The following is an 18,853-nucleotide window of genomic DNA, read 5'->3' on the forward strand; positions in this document are numbered from 1 at the left end:
TCCCCGCAAACTGCCCGCCCGGGATCCCCGGCACGGCGCCTGAGAAAAGCCCGCCGCCGCCCCCGCTCCTCTCCCGTTCACACCTCGCACAGCTCCCGCCCTCCCTCGCACGCCCACCCGCGCCCCCCGCCTCCCCACCCGCGTTCCCTCTGCCCACCCCGCCCTGGTCCGCGAACGCCCACCCCCGGCCGCTGCCCCTTCCCCAGAGCCAGACCCGGGCAGAGCCCTCCGCTGCCGCCGGCTCCCAGCCCTGGGGCCGCGCCGATCTCCCCTCACTACTTCCCGCCGCCGAAGAGAAGCCCCTCCACAAAGGAGCGAGGCAGCAGGAGGCGGGAGATACACGCACGCCCGGCCGGTCCGTCCGGATGCGGTGAGCCCCCCGCTCGCCTCCGGGGCCGCGCCAGTGCGGGAGGGAAGAAGCGGAGCAGCGGCGGCGGCTCTCCGGCTGCCACCATGGGCTGCTGCACGGGGCGCTGCACGCTGATCTTCCTCTGCTCGCTGCAGCTGGTGAGTGCCGGGGCACGCTTCGGCTTTGCGGGGGGTGGGCAGGGACGGGCGCTGTCTCCCCGGCCCGGGCCCGGCCGCCGGGGGCGCGGAGCGGCGCTGGCCCGGCCTCGGAGCTGTCCGCGCCCGCAGCCCCGACGGCGCGCCCGCCCCGCGCCCCCGCGCCCCGACCCGTAAGTTTCGCGGTGCGACGCGGCGTGGGGCCAGAGCGGCCCCGTGGCTGGGGGACGGAGAGGGCCGGCGACCCGAGGCGGGTGCCGCGGCGCCCCAGCCCGGGCGGCTGTCAGCGCTCCCTGCCTGCGGGAGAGCGGCTCCCTCGCCCTGGTGTCGCTTCGAGAAGGTGTCACTCCCCGCTGGTTCCGGGCAGGGGCTCTCCCCGTCCGCTCAAAGTAGAGGCCGGGGGGGAGAATGAGGTGACGGTGCCCCCGGTCAGTGCCCGCGGGGCGGCGGCGGGGCCGGACACTGCTGGGCGCTGCCGGCGCGGTGGGAAGATGCGGGGACCAGGATCGCCGCATCTTTCTTTTTCTATTTTTCTTAACCTGTGTAAAAGCGGCGTGTGCCGGCCCTCTCCCTTGACTTTTTTTGGGGTTCCTTTGCTTGGCTTAAGTATTCCTCAGCGTGCAATTGAAGCAACGGAACGGTGCCGCTTCTTCTCTTTGTTTAGTGGAGTTCGCATATTTATTTTAGAGAAAAGAGTTGTTGAGATAAATCACCGCCGAACAACAATAATCCTTCATCTGGCTCATTAGCAGGATGATAAAATAATGCTCTCCCCTTAACGTTAGTCCCTGGTCCCAAGAGTGTTTTAAAAGATTTTTCTCTTTTCTAGTGACTCAGTGCCATCATTTTGCCACATGATATCTCTTAAAACGAGTGGAGTTCCTTGTGTGTGTGTGTCTGTAAAGAAGAAAAGTGGGATGCATTTAGTGTGTGTGTGTGGGGGGGGTTGTTTGTTTATATTCGTAATCCTTTGCGAGCTTTCTATTTTTCTCTTACAGCACTTTCAAATCGCTTCTGTTTCAGAGGTAATACTCCAGGAGTAATTGTACATATTGCATTTGTTTGAAAATCCCCTTTCATTTTCAAGGCTCTGTGCCAGGTTCTTAGCCTGTGTAAACTGGTGTATCTCCATTGTTTCCAGTGTGAGCCTGGACCTTATTCACATGTGAATAGAGTGATGGACTTAGTGTGGTATAAGTAACTCAACGGCAGAACCTTGCCCAGAAACAGAGGAGGCATACGATTTGCACTTAGTGTAAGGGAAGTGTTTTGTATACATTGCTTTTATTTTTTGTTTTGTATCAGTTTTGTGCTAACCACTGCCGCAGAATTGCTCCTGATTTACATCACGAGCATGTGGGAGGGGAAACAAACCCTATTTCTTCAAATATATCTCTTTGCCAGTTATTAGAATTATAATAACTGTATTTACTATTCTGTGGAATTACTGGGAGTCTATAAAAATTGAAGTAAAGTGTGAATGGCCACCATAATCTGTAGAGAAATGCATAAAAAGTATTTCAGGAAAAGAGTCATGTTTTATAAAAGACCTATCAGATGATATAACAACTTTCAAAAATTACTTCAATGCATAGTTTTTTCTGCTGTTCTTACACGTTTTATAGTGATGTTCTACTGTCATATCTATGTCTTTCAGGTGCTGATAAATGTCTGTATGGCAAAATGCTGTCATTTTACTTTATTTTCATTTAAAAATAGAAGTCTTTCTTTATATTCAAGAAGTAACCTAGTGGATATTATGTCCTGGTTCCAACCAAGACGGGATTAATTTTTTTTGCAGTAGCCTGGAGGAGGACATAGCTAGGACCTGGAGGTTATCCTGTACTACCTCACGTCGTTGCCAGGGGTGGAGGAAAAGACTCTCTTCCAGGGAGAATGGGTTCCTTCCATTTGGGGTAGAGTGGCACCAGTCCCAAGCTGGGGAGAGCAGTGGGGTGGCCCTGGTTCCAAGCCAGGGGGAGCTTGGATGCGTGGCTGTGGGTCTGGTGGGGCTGGATCGAGCATTTTGCATGTGAATCATGCCCTCTTCAGCACGCTTTTGATATCAGTATTGTTGATGTTACTGTTCCTTTTCTTATCTCATTGCTGTTTCCAGTAAATTGTTCTTATCTCATCCCATGATCTGTGCTTTTTGTGCCTCTAATTCTCCTCTCCAAGCACCTGTAGGGGATAGGGAGAGGGGATGGGGGAGGAGAGAGTGGCAGCATGATCTCGGGAGTCTCAGTGGGAGAACTAAACTGGGGAGTATCATTCCTGAACCACGACGCATGAACTTAAAGCTCAGATGCTGTCCATGATCTCAGTGGTGGTAGTGTTCAGTTTATATACATAGAAGTTAACACCACATAGAGTTTAATATTTTTCTAGTATCTTAGAGGTGATGAATTTATATTCATCACATATGCAGCAAAACAGCATCCCTGGACATTACTCTCATTGAGATTTATTTTACTTTCCATCCACTTATGGAGGGGTGATTGTAAGCAACATTTAGATTAAATCTTACAAAATCCAAGCACTTGTAGTGCTAACTTGTAGAATTTCAGAAGTACTGATGATTTATACAACTTGAGGAAAAACTTTAAAAAGGAAACATATGGGCACATATTTTAAAAAGAGCAGTTGTTTACATTAGTTGTGTTCTGGTCATGTCTGAGAAGGGCAACAGCTCAGGCTTAGCCTTAGGATTAACTTTTAGATATTACCTGAGAAAGAAGTACCTAATTAAATACAGTTAGCTTTCATAGCATGTGTGTACTATGTAGATTCTCTTCTGTATAAGATGGAAAGTAAAAAAGCCAAATCCCTGGAGACATGTTCATAAACAAGATTTGCTTCTTGTTCTAAAGAAGAGTGCACTGTTCAATGTCCTTAAGGCACAGTTTCTTCATTCTTTAAAACTTTAGTCTTCTCTAACTTTTGCCTTCTTTATCCCAGCAACATATAAACAGTCGAAGCAAAAGTGAAGAAGAAAACTTATTGCATTACTGTGAATAAATGTTAACCCATTATGTGTGTTAACTGCGAGAAGATTTGCTTGTAATTTTCAGTGCTGTTGGTCAGGAGATTTTTGACATAAAATGGAAATAACAGTGATTTTCAGTCATGCGTTAATCCATGAAAGTGGAGGTTTTTGGCTGACACCTTTTCCATTTTTTATAATGAACACATTTAAATGTTTCATTCAGTAATCCTAAGGACAGTCTGTAAGTAGTCTTCTATCATTTAATAATAACTTCATTTATAAATGGGAATCCATATCATTATGTGTAACATGGAAAAAAAAACCATTGAGATGGAAGTAGGTGGCACAAGTTCAGGAAAAGCTCTTAGTCACTTTCAGTTTTTTTTTGTACCCCTTCAGGTGGATTCTGCTTCTGAAAACCAAGGAAATTTTGTGTAAGGAGAACTTATCTTTCTCCACCGCCCCTCCTTGATCTTTCATTGTTTTACTCTTCCTGACTGAAGCATTGTCATATGCCATTGCCCAAGATGTCTGAGCAAAGAACAATGAAGTGTATGTGTATCTTTTTGTGCATAAATATGTCATTAAGATTATTAGGAGCTATGTATACATTGGGAAAATATATCATAAGAATATATGAATATTTTGGATTTCAGCCATAATTCTTAGTGATGCCACTAGAAATCTTGAGACATTGGCCTTGTCTGTACTAGAAAATTAAACCAGCTGGCAGAGATTGTGCCTGTGCTATTGCAGACACCATGCCATAAAACACTGAAAGATGAAAATGTTTTGCTAATAAAACAAATTCCAAAAATATTAAATTCTGGAAGGGGTAAATTGACAATGAATTGCAGCAAGATTTAGCTGTGTGAATCCAATTGGTGTTAATAAATGTCACACAGTGAAAACCTTCATGCTGGTTTGAAAATGTGTTTCTGAGAAACTACCTTTGCAGGATAATGTTGTTTCAGCACTTACAATAAGTGGAAGTTTTTGGGACATACAAGTATATAGATAAACAAACACAAAGAACTCTAAATACAGAGATGGCGAATGGGATTTTCAAGGTGGTGAAGGGATGGTTGATGGAAAGTGTGACTAAATCCCTTCATGACTTTGACAGTCTCATTTCATGTGTTTATCCTTGGGCTCCTCTGCACTGTGTTCATTCTGTAGGTCCTGATTTAGAAGTGTATCGTTTATCCAGTTATAGCTAGTGTAAAATAGGCTGTTCCCTACTTAACCTGTTATTTTCCAAATAATGAAAGTGTCAGCAGGCCACACTGAAAAATTATTCCAGTGGAAACACAACTTCTATGTACTAATGTTTTGTACTGTTTGTTTGGTCATTTTAACAGCCTAATTCCTTTCAATATTCAGAAGATTTATATTTATGATTGCCATTAACATTAATTATATTGATGTATGTAAATCCTTACATTTGGAGATGAGACAGTATCCATTAGAATAAACAATACTGTTTAATCATTTGTTATTGGACATCATAGAATTTCAGCAGTTATGTGAAGAAGCGATGTATGTATATATCATGCATAGATTTTCATCTAATTTTTAAATACTTTATAGAGCTGGATGCTCTATAACTTTGACTCTTGGTGATTGTATGTTAGAACTGATAGATACCAGTTATTCAGTTAACAGCTCAGGGATTCAAGGGAATTGATAAATTTGAGAAAGTAAAATCTTTGAACCAATAAATTGCTCTACTTTTTATGTTGATAAAAGAATCACCAGCCCATTGATCTGGAGATGAAGCATCTGTCCACTGATAAAAGAGGAGGAAGTGGAGGGAGTGCCTATTGTACTAGCAAGAATGGAGAAAGCTTGGGGTTTGAGCCCTGAACAATTCCCTGGTTGCAGGATGTTGCACTTTCTGTTATAACAGCTGAGGAGGGAATGGTGTTTTCCTCTGATAACTCATATGACATTTCCAAAACATGTAACCATTGCTGGTGGATATACCTAAGAGGCTGATACACTTGTCATGTGGGTGTATAGTTGTATTTAACCTTAACATTGGAACTAATATGCTGCATCCAGTAGAACTACTTGAGTTAAATATATAGAATCCAAAAAATATATGGTATTATATTTTTAGGTTTTAGGACCTCTCTCATCAGGAGCAAGAGAGTAAAAACGAACACTGTTTTCCACTTTGTGTTTTTGTTTTATTTTCAAAATTCGGGGGAGTTATCTATTAATAAAACACACATTCTGAGCTCATCAACACTGTAGGATTTAACCTCTCCATGCACCAGAAATTCAGCTTCAGAAGTGAAATCCCCTCTTGTCAAAGCTTCATGTAAGACTTCCTCTGTGCAGTGTTCCAAAGTTAGAATCTCAAAACTTGAGGAAACATGAACTTTCAGAGCACTTTGAAATTTCTGAACTGGGTGAATTTCTGAACTGGGTAAATTTGTGAAAAGAATCATGCAGCTCTTGCTTAGTTTTAGACTCCATCCACCACAGCAGGCTATTTTTCTATAATTCCTGGCTGCTGTATGGCTGAGGGATGGTAAATTGTAATATAAATATTTAATGAATATATTTATACTGATGAAATTAAAGAGTTAAGATTTCAATGATAATAATGACAATTAATACACTGAAAATTGTGAATAATATAGCTGCTCTTCTTGTCTATAAGACCAGAAAATTTTGTAAATAGTTATGTTAAGAACATTCAGTTATGCTGCTGATCTGCTTCTATTTCAAGATCTGCTACATTCTACCTAGACTTCATTCTTGGTACTAAGAAACAAATACTGTGGTTTGGAAAGTCATTGGAATTCAGGATAGTATTGTTGAATCTAAATGGAATTTGGGTAGGACTTGCAGAACTTGAATACTTCATAGGTGTATTTTTTGAGATCATATGGGATTGATTGCACTTGCAGTTGTTTAGGTGGTATTGAAATATAGCCAATTTTTTGAGGTTTAGATCTGAAATAAAAACTTGTAGGATTAGTTAGTCTTAGCTTATGTTTTCAATCTGTATCTTACTTGGATCTTACAGGTACAAAGAGGCTCTTTTAATTTTAGGACCAAATTGCTAAATTGACAAATAAGTAATAAAATCACAATACCTTAATTTTTCAGGTAAAAGTGTTGCATTTTGGCCCCTCTATGATATGAATTTAATTGATTAGACGACCAAAGAAAGAGTCAAACCAGTCAGAACAATCATTGGCCCTGATATTGTACAAGAAAAGTGAATGGAAGTTTTATACTTCACTTGATTAGAACTGGAGTAAATGAATGCTTTCCATACTTGCTAAGATGATCACTTCTTGGATGTTCTCGGTGAAGCCGAGAGGCAAAGGATCCAGGATGCAATGTGGGGGAAATTCTGACTGAATACTAGAAAAAAAAGTAATAGTGGATTTATTGGATCATGTTTTTGAAAGACGTTTTGGAAACTCCATCCTTGAATAAATTCAAATTGAGCTAATCATAGCTCTCAAAAGCCTGATCTAACTGAAATTTATCCGATGTCAAATTTGGCCCTGCTATGAATAAAGATTTTACCAGATGACCTCCAGAGATTTCTTGCAACTTAGGTTATCCTGTGATTATATGATCTTACTGGAGCATAAGGAATAAGGGTCTTCAATTCTTTGTGAGAAGAGTATTTAAAATACACAGTAATTTGAGTTATTTTGAAATAATTACTTTTGTAATTTGTTGTGTTTTTAATGCAGTGTAAATAGGCTTGATACGGCAATACCAATTCTAGTATTCTGTTGTATCTCTTGGTGTCAAACTCTGTTTAAATAAATGAGAAGTACCTGTGATTGCCTTGAGATTTATTATTTCATAAGTAACAATGCTGTGATACAATGTAGTATATCAGATCTTTTGAACTCATTAATATTGAAGGGAAATGTATTTCATTCAGTCAGTCTTGTAATTAATTGCTAAGCAGTCATTTTGGGGCAAAAATCTTTTACTTCTGTCTGTACAGGGACACGAACTGCACATTTTTGGTTCTAGATGACTAATATGAAGGAGCAATAATAAGTGACTGTGTGGTTCAGGAAACTGATAACATGATACTGAGTTTTTCACCTCTAGGTCACATTTTGAAATTCACTGCAGGTTAGATAAGGGCAAATGTCATTATGAAATGTTTATATTAAATTATACTGGTCTTGCTATAGCCTCAGTATAAAAATGTCATCTTAATATAGAGATTGGTCCTAATTTCCACCTTTTATGTTGTACAAGAAGGGTGAAGGTTGGTGGGAATGGTACTGTGAAGATGAAAATTATGGTTTTGCCCAAGTTTCCTTCAAGTCAGCTTATGAGGGGTGCTAGCATGATAGTGCAATGAAGTTTGCACCACTACCTTAGTTCACGCTAGACCTGATATCTCTGTAAGCTTTACAACTGATATCAAATTAAAATGAGCAATAATGTTAATTGCGTTGTTTTTGTGTAAATTTAATATTTTTTATTGGTCAGAAAGAACATCTCTTACTACTTTTTATTTAGTACAATTTGTCTTGAAAACAAAATTTGGGCAGTAGCAAATAGAAAGTGTCTCGCTTTAAATCTTGAAGCAGCTCAGTTTTGTCCAAGATGAAACAGTTTTCTTCTCATCTCTCACGAGCAGTTAGTGCATACCTTCCTAAAGGGTATGGCAGCAGGTTTTGGATCAGACACTCCTACGCTGAGTGAGACTTGCAATTCCTTGACACAGCTGTGCCAGCAGCACTATGACAGGTTTTACTGAGTCATGGGCTATCTTTTTTTTGCTTCTGTCTGTGACCAGTGAAATCTTTGTAGTCTTGCCATGGATCTATGCCTTTGGTAGGTCTGCAAAGGACAGTGGTAGGTGGCATTATCACTGTACTCTGATCTCAGGAACATACAGAGTGCTTAAGACCCTGGTAATGAAATGGTAGTAAAAGATTTTATTTTAGACCTTTTACTTTTTACTATACTTCCTTATCATCTTGTCTTTCTTCAAACAGAGCCCTGTCTTGCATGTAATCTCAACTCAGATGGATTTTTTAATGCTGTGGTGATTGGGGACTTGTTCTTACAAGTTGCTGAATGCCCTACATCTCTCATTAAAGTTGCTGAAAGTCATTCTTTTACATATAGGCTCTTTATAATGGTAGGTTCAAGCAAAGGCAGCAGTGAGCCTCTTCCACCTGGTGAATGCCAGTAGTACAGTAAAAAGAAAAGGAAAAAGGAGACTTTTCTACCTAATAGAACAGCCGGTTTCAGCCAGAAAAATATCCCTTATGGAAGTGAATGCTGCAAAGAAATAAAATTGAAAACTTTATGAAATGCAGAAGGAAGATAATTGTAAGCCAATTATTTATGTTGAGAGTTAATCTTGAATAATCACACTTGGTTCTTCCACAGGTCTCTTTTTTAAGAGTTTTTTTTTTCAGGTTATCAGTACAGAGGTTTTGGCTGAGAGTAAGTATAAATATATATAAAGGGTATATGCTTGACAATGAGCCCAATGAAATTCTCTGAGAAGGGTTTTGACACACACCAAAGGAACTACAGATATAGCAAAGTAGAATAATACTTAGGAGATGAAGCATGAACAGGAAGATTCTGAAATACTTTTATAGTTAAGGAGATTGTGGGAGCATGGGATGAAAAGTATGGAAAGGTGTATTTAGATGAGTGTAAAAAAAGTGGGATGTGGAAGCCCTCTTCATCAGAGAGATGAAAGTTTTCTCTGTGTGTGGGAGGAATTCCTGCCTAAGGTTTCACTGAAAATAAGATCTTAAGGAGAAGATTTTTATTTATCTGTTCTAACATACTGCTGCTGCTGCTGTGCCACTTGCTCACTATTCTGTTGTGAAGTTGCTGTGTTAGTGTCAAACCCTTTGAATAAAAAATGCCAGGGGAGCAAAATCATATAATGATGATGATGTTTCCTAGGGAGATTGGAATGACTGGCATGTTTCTCATCCAGCTCTAGTTTTTGCCTTTGGTTGAGCCTTGACTACTCTGTGTTGTCCTGGGAATGTTGCAACTTCACTGCCCTGTTGGCAGTTCCTGGAATCTCCTGTGAGCAAAGGGCTCCTGGAGCTTAGGAGTGTGCAAGTGAAGCTCAGCACAAGCCACAGTGGAAATGAGTAGACATGTAAATCTGTATCAGCCTAGAAAACAAAACAAAACCAAATCCCCCCCAAAAAACCTTCCAATTAAGTGCAGCTTCTTAGATGGACTGGAAAAAACTCATGTCTAAATGCATTTTGGTAACAGAATTCTGTTAAAATGGAGCACATAGAAAAACATTATTCTGGAAGTTTAGTCTCCACCATCAACAAATAAACAGCTGAAGAATTCTGAAGCTGGAAACTGTAGTGCATTATAGTACAGGAATAAGATCACAACAGTATATAATTTGCCTCTGCCAGTGAGCTGTTTATTTTTCCTGCTAAAATTTTGCTCTTTCTATTGCAGAGTAAGCAGGGTGTTTAATTTCTCTAATATATATTTGTTTCATTAATTAAGTAGACATCACCAGGGTAAGTATGTTTATATTTTAACTGGAACAGAAGCCTTGCTGCTCCTACTGATTGGATAATTTTCATCATAGAAACTGAAAAGCCTCTGCGTCCTCTAATGCAGATGGAGCTACTCAGAATACTGAAGATAGATGGTCTTCCCATGGAGTTCCCCATAGCTACTGAAGATTCTTTAATCAGACTATAGTCAGTCAGTTAGTTTATAGTCATTTGTAAAATACCTGTTTTAGTGTCCCCACCAACATGAGCATTCAGGAAGTCTAAAAAATGCCTAAAATTGGGAGACATTTTTCTCAACTATCTCTGTTTCCAATTCTTAGGTCACAGATTTGTGCTCAGCCTCATTCTTCTTCTGATAAACCATTTCTGTTCACATCAACAGGAAATCTTGGCTCAAATGCCTAGCTGTGAAAGGATGTACTATTTCCATTTTCACATCTATTTTTTTTTTTTTTTTTTTTTTTTTTTTTTTTTTTTTTTTTCTTTTTTCTGGAGCCAAATTATTTGCTCCCAACTCTCCTCCCAGTTATTTCGGAACAACATCCAAATTCTGATCTTCATCTGTTTGTCATAGTAAGATTCAGACCCTGTTCCCCAAACCAGTCAAGACTGTTAAAATTCATTTGTGATTGTAAATGGGCCCCATACAGTGTTCTTATCTAAGTGTTTTGCAACTATACAATGTAAGTTTTCTTTACTTGTATAGTTGCCACAGTTATTTGTGGTTCTTCACATGTTTTTTGCACAGCATTATGAAAAGGTCTGGTTAGTTCAGAAAAGAAGAGAATATGAACCAAAATGTGGTGATAACAGATAGATGAACTAGTAGTGCCATCAACTGTAATGCACTTATTAGAGCACTTGGAATGGGAGTATTAGGAGGGACTGAAAAAAATGCTTCCAAGCCTGGATTTACACTGAAAAATTAGACATATGAACAGCAGTACCCTATATCGAAACTTCATTCAACTGTCAGAAGAAAGTTATATATATAATAATAATATATGTTGAAATATATTAGTTGCCATGAATGGCTTTATGTTTATATTGCTAATGTATAATTTAGTCATAGTGGTTTGATGAAAGCCAAAGCTGACTGAGTTGTGCCAGAAGTAACCACAAGGTGCCAAGGTTTATTTAAGTTGGATTAAATTATGAAGCCCTTCCTTTCTCTCATTTCTCTAATATGTTTTTTTCATGAGTTAGCCATCATGAAGATGTGTGTTTACATTTAAGTGTAACCAGTTACATTTGTTAATCTGTACAACTGTAATCAATTGAATTACACTGATCAATTGAATTGCACTGATAACTCTTTCAAAGAGTAGCCTGTGCAGCTGAGATGTGGTGTGCTGCCTTGCACAGCGACAATGCAGGTGTAAAACAGCCTCACCAGGATGATACTGACACCCCATCAAATAATTTCATTGCAATTTTGTATCCATGACAAGTTCCTGATTTCAGTGTTTTAGTCAGTATCTGATACTTGCACTGAAAGCTGAGGAACTCTTTGTGCACTGCCTTGTGGCCAAAAGAGTATCAGGTTAACCCAGGATCTCACTGAAATGAGATTCTGGTATATTAATTGGAGCTGTATTAATTTAATTATTTATTTTTTAGCTTTATTATGTATTTGGTTCTCTTGGCCTATCTGACCCTTGAAATTCTTGGCTGTGTGAATTTCTTAGTTTTTGCTGAGATTTCTAGGCTGGACTGTACTTGGTCCACATGTCAGTCATGCTGGAGGGCTCCAATACTGCTGGGGTTTCACTGTGTGTATTCTTCTCTTGAGAAGCTGAAGTAAATAATGCCCCAACTTCAGGGCTGGGTTTCCCCTTTTAGAGATCATTTGAAGCACACTCCAGCTGAGGTTGGTTCTGGACGTGTGTCTGAGATACAGACTGCCTCAAGCTCTTACAAACCAAAACAGATAATGGAGTCAGAAAAAGAAGCATGCAAATGTTTTTCTTTATGCTCTACAGAAAATTTCTGGAGTCGTAGTTCAGGCTGGTTTTATGCTTGGTGGTTCTTCATGTTTCTACACACAGTTATGATTATTTTTTTTTATATTGGCCTCATGTGAGCATATTTACACTTCAATACGCTAGTTCACTGTATTTGAGTGGGCTCATAATTTGGAGAACGCTTTTCTTTTTATTTGTGTACTCTTTGCAAAGTGTTTTAGAAGTGCTAAAATATATTGCAAAGACTCTCTTTCTGCTTCAGGAGGAACATAGTAAGCATGGATTCTCTTCTGGAAAGATTATTTTCAGGAGGTGACAGATTTGAGTTGATCCCTACACAATTAGCTGTCCTGCAGAATGAGACTTGCAAATACTTACATCTGCATTGATGGGATGCTTCTTTGTGGATTCCCCCTTGTGTTGTCACCTCTGGCCACAGGCAATTGGGGAAGACAAGAGTCAGTCTCTTAAGGACATTCTGGATAACAGGAAAATAAATGAGTATCCTCAGAATACTGGAACTGGCCATCTGTATACAGGGAAGGGGCAGTTTTAAGTCTTGTGCTGATGGAAGCACTGTTCAATTTGTACTAAAAGGACTATGAGTTCATGGTTTTCTTATTATGGTACTTTGTCAATTCATTTGCTCAATCCAGTTTTTGGTGACTGGAATTGGCCAAAAAAATACAGAATATTCACTGCAATAGCAAGAAGAAATCCAAATCTCCTGCGTGGCAAACCTTAATTGTTGCATTTTCTCTGAATGACAAATGCACATCTAATTCCAACTGTCTAGGCAGATGAGTAATTTCCAAGGCAGCCTGCTCACATTCAATTCTCTTCCTCTAAAAGTGAAGCAATAAATTATGCTGGTGTTTAAAGGGTAATCTCTGTGACTTTAAAGAACCTAAAGTATCAGAGGCACACCAGTCTGACTGTGCTAAATGCTGAGCACCTCCTCTATCAGAGCGAGCAACCTCATCACCCACAGAGAGCAGCAGGAGCTACAGGTGCTGACATCCTCACTCAGTGGCATCACTGCTCAGAGGGATTGAGCTGTAACTGAGGCAGCTGTGCTGCTGACTGGGCTTGGTGAGTGCAAGCACTATTAGCAGGTGCCATTAGATGAAGTCACCAAACCATTAGGAAGCCTGCAAAAATGAGTACCCTCTTCTAATCTGAAAAGTGTTGTGGTTGAGAATATACCCACTGGACATCCTCAAGGGAAGTTTTCTTTCACACATAGTGACTCTATAAGGGTTACCAGCTGGCATTTCACCAGCGTGAGACTTAGCCTTGTAACATTGCATGGATCCCTACATCATGCTGAGTAGTGCTGGTCATCTATTATTAATATGCTCACATTTTTTGCTAGACTAAAAGTGTATTATTTTTTTATTAAATCTTCCATTACTTTAAGATGCTTTTAAAGTCTGTTTTGCTCTCATTCTATTAGTTGTGAACAAAAGCTTTTCAAATGTCAGAAGTTAATATATGCTGATATCTGAATAAGCAAGAAAATACATCTGATTTGGAGGCCATTTTCTTATATAATGATGTCTTTAAGCCTCATACACAGTCTTTATAAAATGTTTCCCTTTTTGCTATGTGAGTGCCTATTCATACACAATTCCAGTTTTGCATTAGAAATATTGGCTGCATGACAGTGTGAGACTTTTTCCTATAATGGTTATTATTTGGCATGCATAAAGAATTCAAAGACCTCTTAAGTTAGAGAAGTATTGTGTTTGCTACACAAGTTGATGGAGGCAGTGACATGTTTGTTCTGCTTGGAGATGGCCAGAGGGAAGCCAGTGTGCACCTAGGAATGGTGAAGTTAGTTAGCCGAGAGAGTTAGAGAACTCTTGTGGCAGAGAAGTACACCAACAAAATCTCCATGGTGCATTAATAACCTGCTACTAATGGCCAGGGTCATCTGGAATGGTTTTGCCTTTGCTCCCCCATGACTGAGGCTCAGCACAGGAGCAGATTCTCAGAACTGTGTTGGAAATTGCATCATATTTTCTAGAGTTCCCCTGCAAATATCTTGCTATTTTGATTTCTGGAGTTCTGTTTCTTAAAACTATACACAAGACCTAGTGTAGAATAAACTTTCCCCATATTATTTAGCTGATGTAGGTGTAATTTTAAGTGGACCATTTTTATTCTGTTAATTGCCAGGTTTTTTTTGTATAGTTTTTACTCTACCAGTAATAATCCTAATACAGCATTGAATCTTACCAATAACCCCTCCTGCTTAGTAAATCTGTTTCTGTCCTTCTTGCTTAGTCTTTAGAGAGCTTTGAACTATTTCTCAGAGCTATGCTCGAAAGTGAATTTGTAGCCTTTTACTGCTATTGCTGCTAGTAGACCTTGCTTGAGGCCATAGAGAAGTTGGGATAAAGCCAGGGAAGAAACTCAGGCTCATGTCTTAAGAACAAGATAACCATTCATCTTTTATAAGCTTTTCTTGTTGGATGCTTTCAAATTCTCAGAAAAGATTGCCTGGAAATTGAAGTGTTCATGCTTTTTCATAGCACAAATACAGATTTTTCCTTGGAAATTTTGGTCATGTCATGCTGGTGTGTTTACAAGCAGCATGGTGTATGTTGATGGTACAAATGAGGTCAGTATCCCTTGCTTTTTCTATTATTAAATCATTGAAAACTCACTTTCTGTGGCTCTCTAGCCTCTGTAAATCTATTAATATCAGTGCAAGTTTGGTCATTTTTACTTGTTGAATATGAGTTTTAAAAGATAACAGCTGAATATTTGATTTTAAGTGTTCTTCACATATTTGAAAAAATTGCTTTGATATTAAATGTATATTTAAAAATATTTCTTACCTCTATGTTTCAATAAAATGCTTTGTAGAGTTTGTGATTATAATGGTGTTACTGGTAGTTTCTCATACCATCACCATGTCTTTAGGGGATTTGTGTCTCTATCCACACTGTCTTCATTCATCTTTGTCCTATTTTGGAAAGTGTAAAAGTCCTCACAGTTTTTAGCAGAAGGCTATTGTTACAGGGAAGACTCAGTCTGTAACTTCTGACCTTTCCAGAATATATTTTTATATCTCCTTGGAAGTAGCATGGAGGAATGATGATAAGGAAGTTGAAAGTACGGCCAGCATACACAGAAGTATGTTCAGGATATAATATTACCTTCTTTAATATTGAATGGAAAAAACCACAAAAATTATGGAAAACCTATTGGAAATCAGTCAAGTATCTTCACAGTGATTTCAGGTTTTGTATTCAGCCATGCACAGTTTTCTTCAATTTTTTTACGTTTTCCTCTAGTTTTTATTTTTTTGAGATGATTAACTGTGGTTTATTAGAGTTGCTGCAAGAGGCAAAATTTAGGCTTCCCCACTGTGGTTTATTGATAACCTTAATCATAACATCGCAGTAACAGAATTCTTCACATTTAGCACTTTTATTTGACAGGGTAGAAACTTTATTGTGGCTGGAATTGTTGTCTAAAGACCTTTCCAGAGGTATGAGGAGAGACACATTACTAATGCTGTTGTTCACCTTTCAGAAGAAAGGAAGAGTTGTGAGCAAAAGCTGTAAACAGGGCTGGAACCAATACATTCCACAGCATCATGCTAAAATAATGGTAGAAGGTAAGAAAACATAATAAACCTTTCTGATAATGGAAGACAAGATTCTTGAAATATATATAATTTGAGTTCTTCTCTCGAGGAGTGATAAGAACTGGGGCAGTGGGAATATCACAAAATCACACAATTGTTTGGGTTGGAGGGGACCTCTGGAGAGCATCTCATCCAACCATCTGCCAAGGCAGGGCCACCTAGGACAGGTTACACAGGACGCATTCAGGTGGGTTTTCAATCCCTCCAGAGGGGGAGACTCTGTGGCCTCCCTGGGCAGCCTGTATCAACAAGAAAGGCAAACCCTTGTTTTAAAGATGTTTTCAGATACAGGTGCACTCTGTCATTTATTCAGATGAAGAAAGCCTTGGCTTAGTTTTATTGCCTTTGAAAAAAAAGAAATATTCTCACTGAATTTTGTGGCAAAAGGGTTATGATTCTGGTTTGAATGGTGAATATTTTTCCCCATTCTCTCGTTGAGGAATTATTTTTACATGCAAAGTATATATACTGTGTGGGTTAAACACTTCTCCATCTTTACTTTTCTATGAAAACAGCAAATTTCCCAGGGATTAGGGGTCCTTTTACAGGATGTTTGATTAAGAATGTATTGTTTATACAGTTGATTCTGTCTGGAGGCAGATGATCTCTTGTGGCTGCTTTTGACCCTGATTTCAGAAATGGCTGAAAGGAAAAGTGCACAGGCTGAATTAAAACCCACAAAGGACTTGCAATAGAAGTCAGATCTAAAGATCATGTAACAAAAACTTTGTAGTGTTACATAATGATAAGGTTTTTTCTAATTTGTGGGTTGCAGTCTTAGCACTATTGGCATAGCTTCATTACAGGAGCCTTTTGGTTTAGATGTGACATTTGTCAACAGGATTTTCTTTCTTTCTGTAGGCTGTTATGACACCTCTTTAAATGTATAAACTAGGCTAAGACAGCTCTTATCTATCCAATGATGCAGCCATGTCCCTGTCAGGGGCTTTTCCATCCTAGAGCAGATAGCTGTGGTGTTTAAAGTTTTCATGTGAGCTAAGAGAAGTACAGGGCAATTATGGCACAATTTTGTGATATAAACTGGATAGTACTTGCTTATGCAAAAGTGAGAATTATTTCAACTGCTGTTAATTCTAACAACTGAATGGGAAAGCTGCCTGTGCTACTATTGCATGGGTTTTGAGGCAGCTCTTTTGCCTTTAAAAATAGTGAGTTAACTGATAAGTTTTGAAGAATGAGAATCTCATTAATGGTTAGCAGAACACTGATTATCAGAAAGACCTTTTGTCAATTATGAATTAGACCAAATATGTTTGTTTTATGCATGTGTTTTGTTGCTTTAAAAATTAGTTGTCAAGGGTTCTAATAATGACAGAAAATAAACAGTTGAAAGGATAGGAAGGAGAGCAATGGCAGAAGAAAAAGAATATGCTTTTGTATGTGAGGATCTTGTTTCTGTTGCTGTATCATTCCAACCTTACTCTTTTCAAATATCAGCTAACCTCTGATAAACATATTGATCCCCAGGGTACTCCTCATTGCACAGATTCTAAATAAAGCCAGTAAGCCTGCTTACTTCTTATCTTCTTCATAAGCCTCACCTTCTCTGATTCTTTGTTGTTGATCTAGAGAGCTTGCAGTTTCTCACAAACTTGACAAAAGGCCCATGTCCCCTGAATAACTGCTGGTGACTTAGAAATGCATATTTTCCCATCTTGGAATAGTTTCCTTCCCTATACATGTTCTTCTGTAGCTGTTTACTGGATGTACAAGGGTTACCATGCCTTAGACTGCCCAAAGCCATTTACTGAGTGGATATTTTTTGTCTTGAATCATATTTAAACACATTTCATATTGGATCATTCCAGTCAACATGAGCCTGTGAAAGGCAGGTGCTGCTGACCAACCTGATCTTCTGCTATGATAAGGTGACCCACCCAGTGGAAAGGATGTAGATGATTTTTACCTGGAGTTTATTAAAGCTTCTGACACCATTTTCCACAGCATTCTTCTAGAGAGATTGACTGCTTGCGACTTGGACACGTACACTTTTTGCTGGGTAAAAACTTTTGTCTGGATGGCTGGGTCTGGGGATTGGTGGTGAATGCTCTTAAATCCAGCTGGCAGCTGGATTTAACACCAACAGGTGGTGTTGCCCAGGGCTCAGTTTTGGTGCCTGACTTGTTTAATATCTTTATCAACTGGCTGAGGCAATCGAGGGCACCCTCAGTTTGCAGATGACATCAAGTTTGGCAGGAGTGTTGATCTGCTAGAGGGCAAGAAGGCTCTGCAGAGGGATCTGGATGGGCTGGATTGATGGGCCAAGGCCAATTTTAAGAGATTCAACAGGACAGCAAAGCCCAGTCTTGCCTTTGGGTCACAACAACCCCATCCAGCGCTGCAGACTGGGGACAGAGTGGCTGGAAAGCTGCTCAGAAGAGAAGCACCTGGGGCTGCTGATCAACAGCCAGTTGAACATGAGCCAGTGTGTACCCAGGTGGCCAAGAAGACACATGGCATGCTGGCTTGGATCAGAACTAGTGTGTCCAGCAGAACCAGGGCAGGTATTGTCCCCCTGTACTCAGCACTGGTGAGGCCAAATCTCAAATCCTGTGTTCAGTTTTGGGCCCTTCACTACAAGAACATAGAGGTGCTGGAGCATGTCCAGAGAAGGGCAGACAGAGATGGTGAGGAGTCTGGAGCACAAAATCCTTTGAAGAGCAGCTGAGGGAGCTGGGGCTGTTTAGCCTAGAGAGAAGGAGGCCCAGGGTCAACCTTATTGCTCTCTTATGACTACTTGAAAGAAGGTTGTAGTGAAGTGGGAGTCAGTGTCTTCTCCTAACAAGTGATATTTGGAAAAATGTCTTCCCTGAGTGGGGGTTGTCAAGCGTTGGAACAGGCTGCCCAGGGAAGCGATTGAGTCACCATACATGAAGGTATTTAAAAGACATAGAGATGTGTGACTGAGGGACACGGTTTAGTGGTGGCATTGGCATTAGGTTGATGGTTGGACTTGATGATCTTAAAGAACTTTTCCAACCTAAATGATTGTATGATTCTGTAGTTGTTGAAACCTTATCTTTCTGCTGCTTAAGTTTCCTTACAACTAGAAAATACGTCCCAGTGCCATGTGCAGACATGGATTTACCTGGGAATGATGGGGTAAGTATCCCCTTCTCTAATGAAAAGTTTTTGGATGCATGACATGGAGATGCTGCTCATTAACACTGCTGCTAGATCCAGTCCTAGT

At 39.9% G+C, this 18,853-nt stretch overlaps 1 protein-coding gene across 3 annotated transcripts in view; it reads left to right on the forward strand.

Moving 5' to 3' along the window:
- Positions 1-213: 213 nt before the first annotated feature.
- NKAIN3 (sodium/potassium transporting ATPase interacting 3) overlaps positions 214-18,853 on the forward strand; it is a 341,572-nt gene continuing 322,932 nt past the window's right edge. For all 3 annotated transcript variants that reach the window (XM_053996752.1, XM_053996770.1, XM_053996743.1), the window contains exon 1: positions 214-507. In XM_053996752.1, coding sequence (XP_053852727.1) covers positions 454-507 — 54 coding nt within the window. In that variant the 5' untranslated portion in view covers positions 214-453. The remainder of the gene's footprint in view (positions 508-18,853) is intronic.

The sequence above is a fragment of the Vidua macroura genome, chromosome 1 (genome assembly GCF_024509145.1).
Source record: "Vidua macroura isolate BioBank_ID:100142 chromosome 1, ASM2450914v1, whole genome shotgun sequence".
NCBI lineage: Eukaryota > Metazoa > Chordata > Aves > Passeriformes > Viduidae > Vidua > Vidua macroura.